Below are 16,229 nucleotides of genomic sequence, written 5' to 3' on the forward strand. Positions count from 1 at the left end.
ACACACTGCAGACAGATCTAGAAATCAAAGCAATTAACTGTAAGACATGACACCAAAATTGGGCCTACCTCCTTCCCGATCTTCTGACACATCAAGAAGACACAGTCTGGCAGAAAGAAAAATGAGGGTAGAAGTGGGACTGTATTTCATTAGTTACTTTTACAATACAGCTGCGTGGAAAGTATCCTTTCCTATTACCTGTTCAGTCAGGAAGAAGTCAATGTAACTACACGACTGATTCTTGGGGATTATGCTTACAAAACAAAGTGAAAGAAGAGCAGTTGGTTGCCAGTGTATACCTAATCCCTCATGGAATAACAGTGCCCTATCTATTTCCAATTCCCATTTCTTTTTCTGTGCAAACTTCAGCAGTTCTACAAGGTATAAGTATTACTCCCTACTTAAAAATTACGTTTGACAGAACATAAAAACCTTATGACCAATTTTTTAAAATATTTACTTTTTAGGAGATTCCTTCTGATACTTTACAGTCCTGGAGATGAGTTAGTATTGCTTCTCAAAATGTAGTTTCATATCTGGAATAAATAATACATTAAATACCATTTTATATTGCAAAAACGATACTACAATACATTTGAAAATACAGATAGTGGAGAGCACAAATAAAAAGTCAGAGTAAGACTTTGCAGAGTAAGACTCCATGGATTCATTCCAACCCAAGGGAGTAAATTATGTGACAAAAGCCCTGCCGTACCGTACAGAGGTAATGGGTTAGGTCTGGGAACACGGGTTGCGTGTTTGTGGAGCTAAGAAGCCACGCCGCTCTATATCAAGCTCCCATTCACTCGCCCTTTCAGTGTTAGCACTCCCGGGAATAACACAAGTGTCTCTGCTCCCATTTTAAAGCAAACTTGGGCTACAGGTAACTCAGTTGCCTTTGATAGAACTCTAATGGAACTGGAAAGAAGGCTGAAAAATAATTTTGCAGTTATATAAAAAGTGGGGGTTTTATGGTGCAAAACATTTCTCTTGTCCCTTCCTCACTGCCTTTGTTAAAGGTAGTAGAAAGTTCAAAAATGGTATTCCTGCAAATATCCTAAACCCAAGCTGAATACTAAAATACACCTGAGTTTGTAATGTAAGCTCGTTTGAAATTCAAGCTGACTATGAAAGGTATCATTTTACATCAGGAAAGTACTTCATCTTATTGACTGTGGAGGTTTCTAGAATACTGTGCTCAGTTCTGCACTGCTTAATCAGAAATATTTAGGGAGTGCTTAGAGACACCAGAATAGCCAGGAAATGTCTGAGCAAAAAATGAAAAAATAAAGGCTAAAGAATTCAGTAAGTAATGATGACCAAAGCAGAAAGCAATAGGCTGCAGATGTCTGCAGGGTATAAACAGTGAGGATGGATAAAAATATATAACGTAAGGCACATAGATATTTAAGCGTAGGCTGAATAGCCAATAAAAGTGGCAGAATAGAGGCTAATATCCAAAAGGAAGTAAAAGGATTATGTAAGTCTTTAAAAATTAGATTTGGCAAAAGGGTGTGAACCACGCTATTGGAAGGAATATAATATTGGCAGGGAATCTGTAATAAGACATATTCTCGATCTCTTACTGTATAATCAAATGCAGATCTCAGTTTTGGTTCCTGTGTGTCAGCTTGAGTACGCAAGTGTAGAATTTGGCCAGCTGGGATATTTATCTACGTAGATCTAGTTTCTGTAATCTTGTCTTTTAGAAATGCAAACACTTGTGCAAAAACAGGCAAGGTGTGTATTAACGCTTCTAACAAAATCATCCCCTTGTGTTTCTCTTATTAATGTCCTGTGTATCATTAAAGTCTTGGGGGGGTTTCTGCTGAATTATATCCCTTAGACTGGGTACTATTCAGGAGTCCAAATTTTTATTAACTTAAAGTAAGTTCTCATCATGTCTTTTCTGTGTTGACTACCTATAATCATAAAAAAATATGTCTTGAGAAAAGTTATATCTGCTATTTTATGCAAGCTTGTCTTGCTTGCTTTCCCTTTTCTGTCATTTCTTTGATACCGATGCTGATGTAGCAGGGGAATTTCATTCAGCAACTTTAGAACTACTCATAAAGAGCGGGGAAAAAAAGAAATATTTGTGACCGTTAGCTGTTGAGCAAGCTGAAGACTGAATTCCCAGCTGTTTCTGACACGGAGCTTTCAGGCAGAAAGAGAAATTTAAAATGGTTTTGGTCAAAGATTTTTTTTTTTTTTTTTCTGTTAATAAAGGTGGAGCATTGGGAGAAAAAGAATTTTTGGTATGCCTCAGCTCACCCCAAACACAGGGACAAAGGTAGACAGGTATTTTTAACCAGATACAGTATTAAGAGAAGCACAAGAATCTTCTTGGCTGTATTAGGGGAAAACCCAAAACTAAGAAACATCTGTGAATGAACTGTGTCATTGGTGCGCTGTCCAGCCCGTGGAGTCATCGGTGTATTTAACATGGCGGTGCTGTGGTAACCCTGTTGTGCTTTACTAAAGAGGGAGAGCAACCAACTCTATTGTGGCTTTTATATAAATTAGAGGATTTGACTCTTCATTTATTTGCACTTTATTTGTTCTCTAATATGCAAAACTAAACATTAACACAAATATTGTGCTTGTCTAGAAGCTTCAGTCTTACTAGGGAGAAAAAGTATAAATTATGAAGCCAGCAAATCCTGAAGTGTTTCTCTTTGATTGGTACCAACATTTTAGACATAACTTGTAGTGTCCGATACTTATTTCTACCTAAATAGCAGCTGGTTATACCTTGGTCTGTGGACTTGAGTTTTCCCGTGATCGTGTAACGGATTTATATTGTAATTATAGCTGCTCTTACTCAGTGATCGCTTTCTAAATACTGGAAAAACACTGTAAATATTTACATGCTTTGAATCGTGTATGCTGTGGAAAACCAGATTTCTCATTTCTACTTTACTTCCTCAAGAAATCGGGTATTTTTAATGTCCCTGTTTGCCTTTGTCAGTCCAGCAATTAAACTGAAAGAGGATAGATTTAGATTGGACATAAGGTAGGAATTTTTTTATGATGAGGGTGACGAGACATGGAGCAGAGAAGTCGTGGATGCTCCATCATTGGAAGTGTTCAATGTCAGGTTGGATGGGGCTTTGAGCAACCTGATCTAGTGAAGGCTGTCCCTGCCCATGGCAGGGGCTTGGACTAGAGGATCTTTAAAGGTCCTTTCCAACCCAAACCATTCCATGATTCTATGGTCAATCTAATCCCGTTTGCACCTGCTGGCCAGTTTTGGTCCAATGTGAGAGATATGGATAGTTCTCAGAGGCAGTTAAATTCCTGCTTGCGTTCTGGGGTTCAGCGTGTGGGGTAAGGCATGCACGCAAAGCAGTGCCTGCGCTGAAGCTGAGGTTTCAGAGTGAGCTCTGCATTTTTCCTTCACTTTGGCCTGCCCATGGCTAATTCTGTGTGCTGTGTCTTGGAGCTAGCGATAGCGCGTACTGTTCTTTTTTCATGTCGACAGGGTGTGTGGGGCAGAGCAGGAAAGGATGGAGGGGCTTTGGAGACCTCATGGGGAGGGTAGGTCCTAGGCAGCAGTGTGAAAGGGAGACCAGGCTATTACACTGTGGGAATAGCAGTTTGGGAAGCAAATCTATAGGACACTAGGTTTTATGGAACAAATTTCTTGTTTTGTGTGCAGGCCATGGGTGTAAAGGTAAACCTGAAGTCTAAATTTTGGACAGAGTAATGTAGCCACTGACAAAGTGTGGAGCAGATGTAGTGACCCAGCTGCAGCTTCCTGTACGTTCAGGTGAAGCCACCATGGTCTCTGCTGCTGAGGGATTAGGCCTAGAAATTCTTCCAGTATTGAACCTTCTAAATGCTTTCCTCGTTCAGTAGCTGTACAGAGCCACATGTTGCCAAGAGCGGGGTAGAAGGGCCCTAAGCAGCAGAGCCAGGCAGTGTGCGGTGGATAAGGGACCACAGGCTTTCCTGCAGCCCAAGCTCATGGCCAGCCCATGCAGCAGGGGACTGCCTTGCTTGGAGAGCAGCCCGTGTCCTCCCGCCAAACTCTGTGTGCTCTGCATGTCGGCTGTAGTGAAAGCTAAAGCTGGAGCTGGCGTGTGAGGAAGCATTAAATAAGAAGCAAACGTGCTGTTGATAATGAATGTGGTACTAGGAGCTTGGATAATAACCTCTGTTCTTTTTGAGCTGGATGACCGTAAAATACAGGCACCGTTTGACTGAATAGCCATGCCATTGTTTTAACTTTTATGGCAAAATATTGTGCATCCTACCAAACAAGATCTGAAGCTGTAAAAGTGTGGGCTGACTAATGAGGGCTGCAGAGGTATAAATGCTTTGCATCTGATGTTATTGTTTGCACCTGAGTTTTTGAGGCCTAACATCTACTGGTAGCCAGACAAGTGTCTACATGAATCAGCAAGCAACTCTTAACAATTTATCTACTGTTGATGGGGTGCGATGGAGACAAGCCAGACTAAGCAGGCACAGCAAAGTGGCCCAGAAGTGAACTGGAACAGGATCTGAACTACTCCGTCACCCTGAGAGATGGCCTGTCGTGCTCGGAGCTGAGGCAGCTGGGGGGGTGACTTTGCAGTACAGCTACTTGAATGCTTGCGTTGTGGCTGACAAACCTCAGTTTCCCGCTGTACAGGCTCATCAACAATCACCAGATCACAAGAACTTAACTGGATAAATATGAAGAGATTTTAAATGTATTTTAGAGTCACTTTGTTTTTACTTTGGGCTCTGTTATACTCTGAGAACTTACCTCTTCATATGTGATGTTTCATAAGCAGATAAAGCATTAGGCAAAAATGTGAAACCCAACAAGTTTCTATTGAATCCTGTCTGACCAAAATCCAGGGAGCAATACTATATGTAGCACTGGGGTGTTTGTTAGTTCTATTTCAATTGGCCTAGGGTTTTTTTTACCTTTAATTAGAAGAAATGCAGGATTTTATTCCTGTTAACTGCAGAATAATGAGATCATTTAGCTGTTTAGTAATAGTAACCTCTTTCATTGAAGTACAGTTTAAGAGCTAACAATCCAGAATTTCATATAGAATCCTGAAAACACCATGCTAATTACTTTACTTTATTTAATAGTATTGGCACCAAGTATTTAAAACCTTCAACTTACCTTGCTATAATTAGTTTATTCTCATTAGCCGCTATGTCAACCTCCAAGAAGTGAGAAGCTGGTGAAGGAAGTTAGAAATACTTCTTAAATCTCTTGGCTGTACACATGATTTACCTAGATGAAAGGGCCTAATTACTTGAAAAAGTATAATTGGACCATCATCAAGATCATTATTGTATGTGATATAAAAAAACCTCCAAAGGAAGACCCAATAACATCAGAACAGTGTGTTCTGATTAAAAAAACCTTTTGATTGAAATAATTTAAGACAACATTTTCCAAAGCGGCTACTTATATTTTTAGTATCCTTCAGTGGACCTGAAATTCAGATACCTAGTTACAGCATCTGTGCACATAAAATGAAGTTGCGGCTCCTGAATTTTTTGAAAATCAGGTCTAGTTTATCTGATATTGGACACTGAAAAAGAAAGATGCTCCAGCCTGATATCTCGTCATACTGACACTTTGAAGAGAAGCTGGGTTACCCTGTTAATGGTGCTTATGGAATTCATTGAAAAGACCCACACTGACTTCTTCAACTGGTGCGTATGGGCCTTAATGTTATAGGAAGTCAGGTAAGATACTCAGGCGAATGGATCTGGCAAACAGTCCAAATTAACCCAAGCAATCAGTGGGAGCTTTGCCTGTCCTGCACATTAAAGAGCTGGGCTCCAAGGCATCCCTGTTTGATAATTTAAAAACACAATTGCTGCAGGTGGAATCTAGCTGTCAGTAAACTACAGTCATCTTTAAGTAACTGAAACCAGGTACTTTGTTTTGTCTCCAAGGAATTTTTGCACATGTTTTCTGTTTTAAATTCTACCGTGTTATGTGGCCCATTGTAAGTAGGAGTCCTGCTGGCCCGTGGGACTTTTGAACTGTTACATCTTTTGAAGGACTTAGTAGACTTTCCAAATTCCATGTCTTTAATTGAAAGAATAATTTATTTCTTGAAGCTACTGTATCTTAAGAAACAGGTTCTTATAAGCTTGAACATGTGTTGTCAGCAGTTTAGCTTTTCCATTCCTGTTTCATCAGTCTGTCTGTCTTGCCGAATTGTGTCCTCTTGGGCACCTTGCTTCTACAAAACTATAGAGCAGTGTCCTTTCCCACTTACACAGTTTAGGATCTATTTATAATTTATAGTCTCTGCCAGCTGAATGCTTTGCAGAAAAAGATGAAGATTTTCTTTGTTTTCTTCTCTTGCCCTCTCTGTAGTGTCAGCTTTGTTAAGAGAGTGCAGTCAAAGAAAATTTAAGCTTTCTTCTCCTTGTGTCTGAAGGATATTAAAAATAATTTTTTCAGATACACCCAGTATACCCAAAGCAATTATTCTTTCTCCTGCATAGATTAAGTGTTTATGGTAATGGGTGTCAAAATGCTAATCTTGGAAATCCAGAAAGAATAGACATTGAATTTTAATGATGTTCCAAAATACATAATTTATCATGAGGGGAAACATTTTTCCTCAGAAGCAAAATAGTCTGTCTAATAAAATAATGATTCCCAGCCATTTGGGATGGACCACCTTCGAGGCTGTCTTCTGTTTCTGCTTGCTGTGCTGCCTCCAAACACTCTAAATCCTTTCCCAGTGCCTTCCCATCCCCAATTGCTGCCACTTGAAGGCCTGCCATCACGATCTTGGCCCTTCTCACTTTCAGGCCCCTACCACACTGCTGCTACATTTCTTGTGGATCCCCACTGCTCCTTCCCCTCATCTCTCTCTTCCCTAAGCAGTGTCCCCCCCTCTTCCCTTTGCTGCCATCACCCTCAGCAGTGCCAGGACAAACCTGGGACCAGTGGTCAGGCACGGCTTGTTAGCCTGGCCTCTGTTCTGCACCACGCCGTGCCACATATTGCCGCAAACGTTGGACACTTTGCTAGTGCTTCCTAGCTTAGGGACTGGTATGTAAAACATGAGAAAGCGAATCTCAAAATATGTCTGGCAAGTTCCAAATAGTGATTATTGAACCCAGAAGAGAAGCACGATGCTCTACAAATCCTAATTTTTGTATGCATCATAAATGCAAGCTTCAGTCATGTATATGTTACATTCCTCAATTCCTTTCCCATTTCATCCCCAACCCTCTTTTTTTTTCTTTTTTTTTTTTTTTTTATTTCTCCTTTTCTTTTTTAATCCTCCTTTTCTTCTTGGCACGTGAAATTGCAGAAACTTCAGAAAAGGCCAGGTTCTGCAGAAGGGAAAGGTGTGCATATACCTGCATAAGCAACTTCAGCTGGAGGACTCTCTTCTCAGAGCATGAATGTGCTCAGGAAAGGCAAAATGATGTCACAAAAAGTGCAAAATAAAAGGATATTGCATCAGTTACAGCTCATTAAATGCCTGTATTAAGAACTCCACTCAGAAGTTAAAATGGCTTTAGTTCTGTTTCTTCCCTCTCTTGCAGGGATTAAACTAAAGAGGAAATATGGTATAGAAAATGAAAGCTACTTCTGCATAAGAGCTCCTATAAAGGGGCTTTGTGTGCTTAGCTCATGTGCTTTCACGTTACACTATGCTAATTTGTTTTACCTTTTCAGAAGGTCTTTGCCTTTATTAAAGAGCCAGGACAGCATTAGAAGTTTTCCTCGAAAGCAAAGTAATTCCTAATTTAACGGCTCCTTTGATAGTATTGCTAGACACAAAATAGTAAAGCATTTTGAGAGATGAGATCTGCTTCCTGAAAAATGGGGGAGGAGATAGGCTTTTTGGAAAATTATGAAGCTGGCCTTACTTGCTTTTGTTACTAACATGAAAGCATGTACTGAATTGAAGTTTAAGATATTAACCCTGCAGTATTGTGAGGCTATGTTTTATCTGCTTGCCAATTTAGTTAAAATCCATGTGATTACAAGTAAAACTAACAGCGTTTTGAACTATTTTGCTTTTCAAGTGGCTAAGTTCTTTAGCAGCTTTTGAGTAGGAAAATAATAATTATGTTGGTATGGCTACAGAAACAAGTCCTAGTTCACCAGAGGGTTCTTGATTTGTTTGATCAGCCAAGACGTTTGGGTCTGAATATTTTTGTTGATGCTGAAGAAATTACTGCGGTATGTTTACTGAAGACAAGTTGACACTTGTGACTTCTCTGTGACAGACTGTAGGGTGAAATCATGGAAAGAGATGTTTGAGGACAGGAGGCAGGGTGGTTTCTTGGCTATGGAAATGGGAAGCAAGTTTGGTGAGATATGAGTTTTATCCTTGGCTTTACTGCTAATTTACTTGAGCAAGAGCTTTTTGAAAGCCAATGTCATCTGTCTGTGCCCGTTTGTCCTGTCAGTAAGATGAAAAAAAATAAAACAACCCTGTTTCCTCTGTAAACAAAATTGAATGAAAAGTGATAAAAAGAGTTAAATGTTATGGTTGTCAAGAAAGAAAGAGGCCATCTGTACAAAGGCAGGAATTTATATATTTCCATTGCATTAATATTTCAATTAAAGATTAATTGTCGTGGTTCCTTCTGTTCCATTTGTGATATTAGAGTCCATTTTCTCCTAAATTCTCAGGCAGCTGAGATCCTATTGGCAATTACAGCAGCTTACATTTGCTGAGATGTTTCATAAGAAATTAAATGGAATGGAAGTACATAAAAGGGTTGATGCTGATAAATAAAGCCAGATTCTCAGATGATTAACAACATATACCATTTTTTCTATTCCTTTCATTATACTATAAACTTGTCAGACGCAAGGATTGAAAGAATTCTGTTGTTTTGCTGTTGGGATAACTTTTGTCTGTTCCTTGGATTGTAACAGGGCCTTTTTCTGAGATTAGTTTGGACTGTTCATGAAGAAAGGGGTCTTTCATCATATATTGAATTCTCACATTTGATTTCTGGCACAAGGAAATTCCTAAAACTAGTATGTGAGCTTAGGAAATGTTGAAAAGTAAGTACTGCATTGTAGCTATGTACATGAAAGTGATCATGAAGCCAGTAATTTATTTTTCTTATAGTACCAGTGGAAGCATAACACATGTACTAAATAATTATTTATAAACATACAAAGGCTTTACTAAACAGTTTTTAAAATATAATCTTCAGTACCAGTGTATTTATATAGCATCTCGTACAGATACCCAGAGGGGATGTTCATAAACCAATCATAAAATATAGAGAAAATATCACCAGCTTACCTTTGGCATATAAAACAGCATTTAGAAATGAAATTTCAGGCTTTTCATCCCCCTACTTTTCTCTCTTTCTGATAGAAACTCGCAGTAATAGGCCCTGCCATCTGCTACTATATATTTTTCATGAGTTTTAACATTTTGTTTTTAGAACCTGGAAGATGAGTAAAATGTCAAGTCACCCAGAAAATAATCATAGGCATGACACCTCAACTGTTATCTCAGCTTGTCTGTACAAAAAGTGGTTCGCAGCAGGGCTGTGCCCTCCCTCTTTGCAGATGGAGCAGGTGAGCAGGTACACCAGTGCTATTAGCTGATAGGTTTTTCAACACCACAAGGCTTTAGCAGAAGACCCCCTGTTGATTTTAATGAGAGTAACGTGGCCAAAAAAACAATGGCATTGCTTTCAAAGTTTGTTCTGTAAAAGGTGAACTTCAGATTTCCTTTAGAGCCTTGTGTTGTTTGAACGTTATTTGGAATGTCTTATCGTGACTGCTGGCCTAAATAAAATGCAGCCACCAGGCAGCCATTGAGGCAAGAAGGTGGTAACTACACTAGCAAAATTAATTCCCAGCAAAGAAGTAAACTCTATGTTGGATTATCATAAAAATGTCATGGGCTCTTTGCTACCTTTCTCCCTCCTCCCGTTTGAAAGCCCGGGTTTGCGACTCTCCTGTCAGCCCCGTAGCTGCGGTGTGCTAGGGAGGTACAGCAAAGAACTCCTTCCAGGTCGTGTTTCTCTGGCATTTCCAGCTGCTCTTTGTTTTTCCCATTCTATTTTTCCATCATGCTGAGATTAGGCTGGAGCTGACAAGGTGTTAGAAAGGTATAGAATAAGACTTTCAGCTCAAAAAATGCTCAGAGTTCTTAACTTAATTTGGAGGGAAAGAACTGTGCAGCCCATTCATGCCACCTTGCTGTCAAGCTGCACTCAGGATCTCTTTCATTTGACAATATGTACTGTTAACATAAGTGTATAGCAGTATCATTTGCCTTTTACATTTCTAACTGTGCAAAGATAAAATTATTTCACTGAATAGGTTCCCAGCTCAAGGGTGGTTTTCATAATAAATCCTCTGCAGATTTCCTACCTTTCATTAGAGTAAGAAGTCTCCTCGGTGATCTTTGCACTCAGCCTGTGCAAAAGCCCTCGTTACAGTGTTGCAAGATTTTTCTCTTAATATTCCACTTCAGAAGTCTCAAGCTTGTTTTCAATTATCTCCATTCTGCACTTCATTTTACTCTTTGGAAAGTCCCTTGTTCACAGGACTTTTTTCAGGCTTTACAGTGAAAGAAGATGATCTTTACCTTGTAGAATCATAGAATAGTTTGGGTTGGAAGGGACCTTTAGAGGGCATTTAGTCCAACCCCCCTGCAGTGAGCAGGGACACCTTTAACTGGTGCTCAGAGCCCTCTCCAACCTGACCTTGAATTTTCCCAGAGATGGGGCATCTACCACCTCCCTGGGCAACCTGTGCCCGTGTTTCACTACCCTCACTGTAAAAATTTTATTCCTTGTATCTAGTCTAAATCTCCCCTCTTTTAGTTTAAAACTGTTACCCCTTGTCCTGTCACAACAGGCCCTGCTAAAAAGTCTGTCCCCATCTTTCTTATCAGCCCCCTTTAAGCACTGAAAAGCCACAATAAGGTCACCCCACAGCCTTCTCTTCTCCAGGCTGAACCATCCTAACTCTCCCAATCCTAGTACTGTCTTTGAAACTGCCTATACTGTTGCTGCTGGAGCTACACGGCTGAGGACGACAGTGGGAAAGGCAAGTTACTTCCACATCTGAGAGGACCTTAAGAAATAGGAGGCAGAGAAGTGACAGTTCTTTCACAGATTCGGTTTTGTGATTAATATATATTTAATGAATATGCTTAGGCATAATGTTCTGGTCCGCTGAAATGGTGAACAAGGCAAGTACTACTGATGACTCAGAATTGAAGCCACTCATGTTTCATCAGCTGTGTCAGCAAAATTCAATTTTGCAACCCCCCAGGACAGGGACAAATGACTGTCTCTCCTGCTGCTGCAGATCAGCTCCCTCAATCACTGGCTTCCCTGAGCCAGCCAGAACTACAAGCGTAGTGAGCTCGCTGAGGCCTCAGATGCAGGATAGTGGAGGCCTGGAGAGTGGCTGCATTCCCGCTTTGGGCAGTGCTGTGGTCTCTCAGTGGGGCCAGAGGAAAATGTTCAGCTCTGGAAAGGCGAGCACAGAGGAGGGATGGATGCACCAGCTGTGGTGTGTGGCCACCTCTTACTGGGAATGGGAGCTCTGCTGGGCCTGCTGCCTCTGGCCTCTCTTGAGGTCGGTGCACAGGGGAGCCCCTGCTATTGTCACCCTCTGCTGATAGTGTCGCTGTAACATTGTAGGTATGATAGTGTAAGGAAACAGGCTTGATGGAGTTTGCAGATGGAGATCGTACTTTTATTAGAACCAATATAGATGAGCCCTGGAAAAGACCGAGCTCGTCTGCCCAAAAGTTTCTCCAATAAGGTGGATATTGCCTCCATCTGTAAAATGGATCATATTTTAAGGAACTGTAATTTGGCTATGCTATGCCTATATCTAAAGCTGCACTTGACTTCCATGCCAACATTTTGGTGTCATTGGCATTCCAGTTAAAAAAAAAAATTGTAAACAAATTACTCATATAATGAAATTATCCAAAGAAACTGTCGTTAAAATTACTGGTTCATATTTTTCAGGGCACCAAATTGTCATTGAATTTCAAGAGTGGGGAGCCTACTAGACTTTTAAACCTTCGAAAATCTCCATTGATTTTAATCTTTTTGTGCTTTTAAATACATTCGCCTTTCACAACATGCTTAGAGTTACTAATTTCTGACAATAGTATTGCTTTTAATCACTTAATCACTTATTGTGCTATAATGCATATTTACTCTGAAAACTTTTTGGTGACCTTTGATGTATAAATATTTTCTTTTCTTTCAAAATTATTGCATGAATGCCTGTCTCCGAGTGTGTGGGTGTGCTGTAGCTGGCCGTACACTTCTGATGCACTGTGTATAGTGTCAGAAATCTTCGATGTGTTCATAAATTACCAACTATTGAGTGCTCAGTTGAAGGCAAGCTATTTGGAGGAACGTGCACTCCAAGTCAAGGCTTTCTGCTCTTATGTTTTGTGCTTGCTTTGCAAAGTTTTGGGCTGCACTGGAAAACTGTGTTTCTTTTTTACACTTGGAAAACTGAAAGAGTGAGCAGCAGCAGAGTGTAAGAATTTGGGAGATAACTTCTGAATGTAACATGTAAAGCTTGGGAGTAACAAATCAAGAAGAGCATATTGAAATCAAAGAGTGAAGCTGTATCTGATGAATAATAGCTTTCCCCTTTCTTCCTGCATGCTGTTTTGTTGTTTGTACTAATTTAGTGCAAGTACATGTATGCTGACAGCCAGTATGCTAACTGTCTGAGAAATGAGTCAGAATTTGGGGGAATTTAGGATTAAGTTCTTTGATGTGGAATAGGCTTTGTCTAGCTGCTTTCTTGTCTTTCTGGATATATTTTCATTGCCAGTAATGTTGAAACATGACTAAAATGCTGTGTGTGTACTTGACCTGATCTAGAGAAACACAGCTTTAATAGACGCTGCTCACCCCAGGGAATGGAGCAGTAGTCAGGGGCACAGGAGATCTGAAGTTCATTCCTGGCTGTGGCCCAGGTTTACTGAGTAATAAGTGGCAAGTCTTTTCTCTGGCTTGTGCCTTTGTTTACCTATCTTACAATTCAGGGAGTAAAACAGTCTTTAATAGCTGGTCATCTTTATGAGGAAAACGATGGAGCTTGCATGCTGTCTTTAATCTTTAAATGATAATGAAAATATCTGTTACTACTTTGTATAAAGAGCTGTTTTTAAATAGCAAAATCAACTGAAAAGACATATACCTGTAAAAATATTTGTATTATTGCATTAAATTTCTGTGCCAGGTGTTGTTTTCTTACAGATATGTTTATATGGTGGGTTGTTTTTTTTCAGGCCCTGCTTGACACTCAGAATCTTTTGAGAGCTCAAATTACAAATTTTACTTTCAACCTGGGATTTTCAGGGAAATTTTATCACACAGGTAAGAATGAAATACTAAAATCACTTTCATTTCAATGGTGTTCTTTGTAGTATGAGGAAAGTAGGAATGATAAGAGACTAAGGGTCTGGGTAGAGAGAATAGTTTCCTTCATAATAGGATAACTAAAAAATCAAATTGTTCTTTTTTCCAGGTTGCTTTGGGACATAGATTTGTGTGATTTACCAATTCAAGTAATTATACTGTTTTAACCTTTTGTTTGAGCTGTAGTCTGTCTGGAAATAGCCATGTAGGTAGAGTCTGTAAACACCTCTTTGCAGCAACATTTGTCTTTAAAAAAAAAAAAAAAAAAATGGGGGGGGAGGGGGGAAGGGGGAAGGAATGAGCATTCTTTGCATAATAGTCCAATAAGTAGACCAATGATATGGGAGTAGGAGAGCCAGGCTGTAGTTTTAAGAGAAAGATTAAGTCCTTCAGAAAAGTGTCCTGTCAGACTCTTGAGTTTCCTGAATAAGAACAGTGTTCCTCCTCCTCCTCCTGGAAGCTGGGACATGCAGAAATGGCAGAGTCATGGGGCCAGGAGGAGACCTTGCAAGAAGCAGTCCAAGCTTGGGATGACTGCTTTCTGTAGGGGTTATACGTGTTACGTATGTGTCATTGGGTAACAGTAAAATCAATCCTGAGGGTGGAATAAACACCTCTCTTACTGTTGCTTTACAATTTCATTCAGTTTGAGCTAGCTCAGACACCCACTACAGATCCTCTCCCAGGAAATGGGGAGAGGGAGGCGTGTGGAATAGGTGAACTGGATTTTTCTCTGTAGCCATTTCCTGAGCACACAGAGAATTTAGGTGGTAATTTTAGGTGGGCTGGAGCATCTTGGGGTGAGCCACCTGTAATTCTAGTAAGCTGTGATGCCTGCATTAGGTGCCGGTGTGGAACAAATTTAATTCCTCCTCCCCTTTTATTAAAGTTCCTTTCAACCTGTTGTTGAGTGGTAAATTCCACCAGTCAATTGACTTCACTGAGAGATCTCTTGAGCTACCACAGTTTATCCTTTTGAATAGTTCAATCTCTGCTGTAGAGATAGAGCACTATATATTAGATATTAAAATAATTTTATACTTAAACCACTGTAGAAGTAGGGAGAAGTAAAAGATAAGGTATTAAATAGGATGTGATATAGAAGAAAGAAGGTGCTATCTACTGTCAAACAGAAGGAAAAAAGACACACACACAAAATAGGACAACATCAGAGCCTGGAAGAGAGAGGCAAAAGACAACACAAGATAATATCATAGTTGAAAGATGTTAATATGAAAAGAGGGAAGTGAAGTGACACATTGGCTGAGACTAGGAACCAAAATCTGATTTATTCAAAGCCAAAGAAAGATCTACAGAGCTTGAATATGCTCGACTGCTGAACATGTTACATAGCAGAGGGATGAGTGTAAGTCTTGTTGTGCTCAGCTGTGCACCTTGGTCAGTATTACTTGTCATATTAAGAAGAGAAGAGGCAGGGAAAGAAGTCTGTCATTTAGAGCTGAACAGCTGGAGAGGAAGGCAGCCTGGGGCGCAGAGTCCCTCCACAGGTCTCTCTTGGGCTCAGCAGACTTCGGCTAGACGTGGTAAATGTCCAGGTTTCACCCCTGCAATCCAGGTGTCACCTGCACAGTTCAGAGAGACTAGAGATGCCTTAACTTTTTCACATTCAGGACACCGCTTGCTCCATCCATTCCCATCCCTTCCTCCCCTTTCTTCTGGCTAGAATGGCCCAGTAAAACGCTCCTGACAGCCAAGTTTGTCACCTGCCAGTGTCTCAGCAGGCAAGGGTACTTCCCAGACCATTTCTTTTGCTCAGTTGACAGTTCAGATGCTTTGGAGGGAACATGCACATGGGTTTCCTGGTGTTGGCTGAGCAGGATTTGGCAAAGGTATTGCGTGTTTGTCGTACAAACTGGCCCAGTTAAACTGAAGGAGTTGAGCCTGTCTCTCCGTTACAGCCCATTCCTCGCTGTGGCTTTCTTTCTTTCTTGATATGGTTTCTTCTCCCTGAGCTGGCTGTCGTATGACCTTTAGGCACTCTTGTCTCTTTGATAGAGTGTGAACATCACACGGGGCCCCATGGACTCACGTGTAGTCCTAAAATCTAATGGTCCTGCAAATACTGATTCATCATTACATCCGTCTGCCCACATTTCTCATTCACTGCTGTAGTTCCCTTAGAGGTAATGAGGAATAAAATCACAACAGCGAAGGCATGTCAGACAAGGTTTGCTGAAGGAAAGAGGGAAAAGCAAAAGGCAGGTGGGCTTAGTGAGAGTATGGCCGTACGGATGCAGAAAGCATCGGAGCTGAACATTTGACTAAAAGGCTGAAAAAGGAGAGCAGATGTTGCAAAATGCTGAGAGAGAGAAAGGATTTGTCAAGTTGTGTTGATGGTTGGTACGAGTAGGAACAATGAGAAAAGCGGGAAGCAGGCACACTGTGAAAGTGTGTTAAGCTATAGGTTGTCGAAGTTCGGCTCATACAGTCTTTATGCAGCAGGCCATTAAGGGGTTATTTAAATTTGGCAGGGCTAGCTTGTCATTAAAAGTGCACTGGGACTTGGGGGTGAAGGGGGTGTCCCGATCTGCCAGCTAATTAGACCCTGACACTTCCCATCCCCGAGGTGCTGTCAGATACCCAGGCTGAATCTCTGCGGGAAGGTTGCACAGAGCCAAGGCACGGCCCGAGCACCGAGAGCGGGTTGTCATTGCCCTCAGATTACGCAAATGGCCTCTGGAGTGCTTGGGGTCCCAGCCAGCCCCCACTGTCTGCACCCGGGGGAGCAGGGGCAGGGGTCTGTCCCCATGGGGAGCTGGGCTGTGGCTGCTTCTCTCGCAGGCTGGGAGGATTTACGAGTGTCAGAGCGGCCGGCTGCTGGA

General features: G+C 40.9%; 1 protein-coding gene across 1 annotated transcript in view; it reads left to right on the top strand.

The window, feature by feature from the left end:
• The window catches only part of LOC104121933 (N-deacetylase and N-sulfotransferase 3), a 60,102-nt gene that overhangs the window by 9,772 nt on the left and 34,101 nt on the right, over window positions 1-16,229 (top strand). The window contains exon 2 of the mRNA XM_009633999.1: window positions 13,257-13,344. Within this exon, the coding sequence (XP_009632294.1) occupies window positions 13,257-13,344 (88 nt within the window). The remainder of the gene's footprint in view (window positions 1-13,256; window positions 13,345-16,229) is intronic.

This window comes from Egretta garzetta, unplaced genomic scaffold (genome assembly GCF_000687185.1).
Source record: "Egretta garzetta isolate BGI_Z169 unplaced genomic scaffold, ASM68718v1 scaffold342, whole genome shotgun sequence".
Classification (NCBI taxonomy): domain Eukaryota; kingdom Metazoa; phylum Chordata; class Aves; order Pelecaniformes; family Ardeidae; genus Egretta; species Egretta garzetta.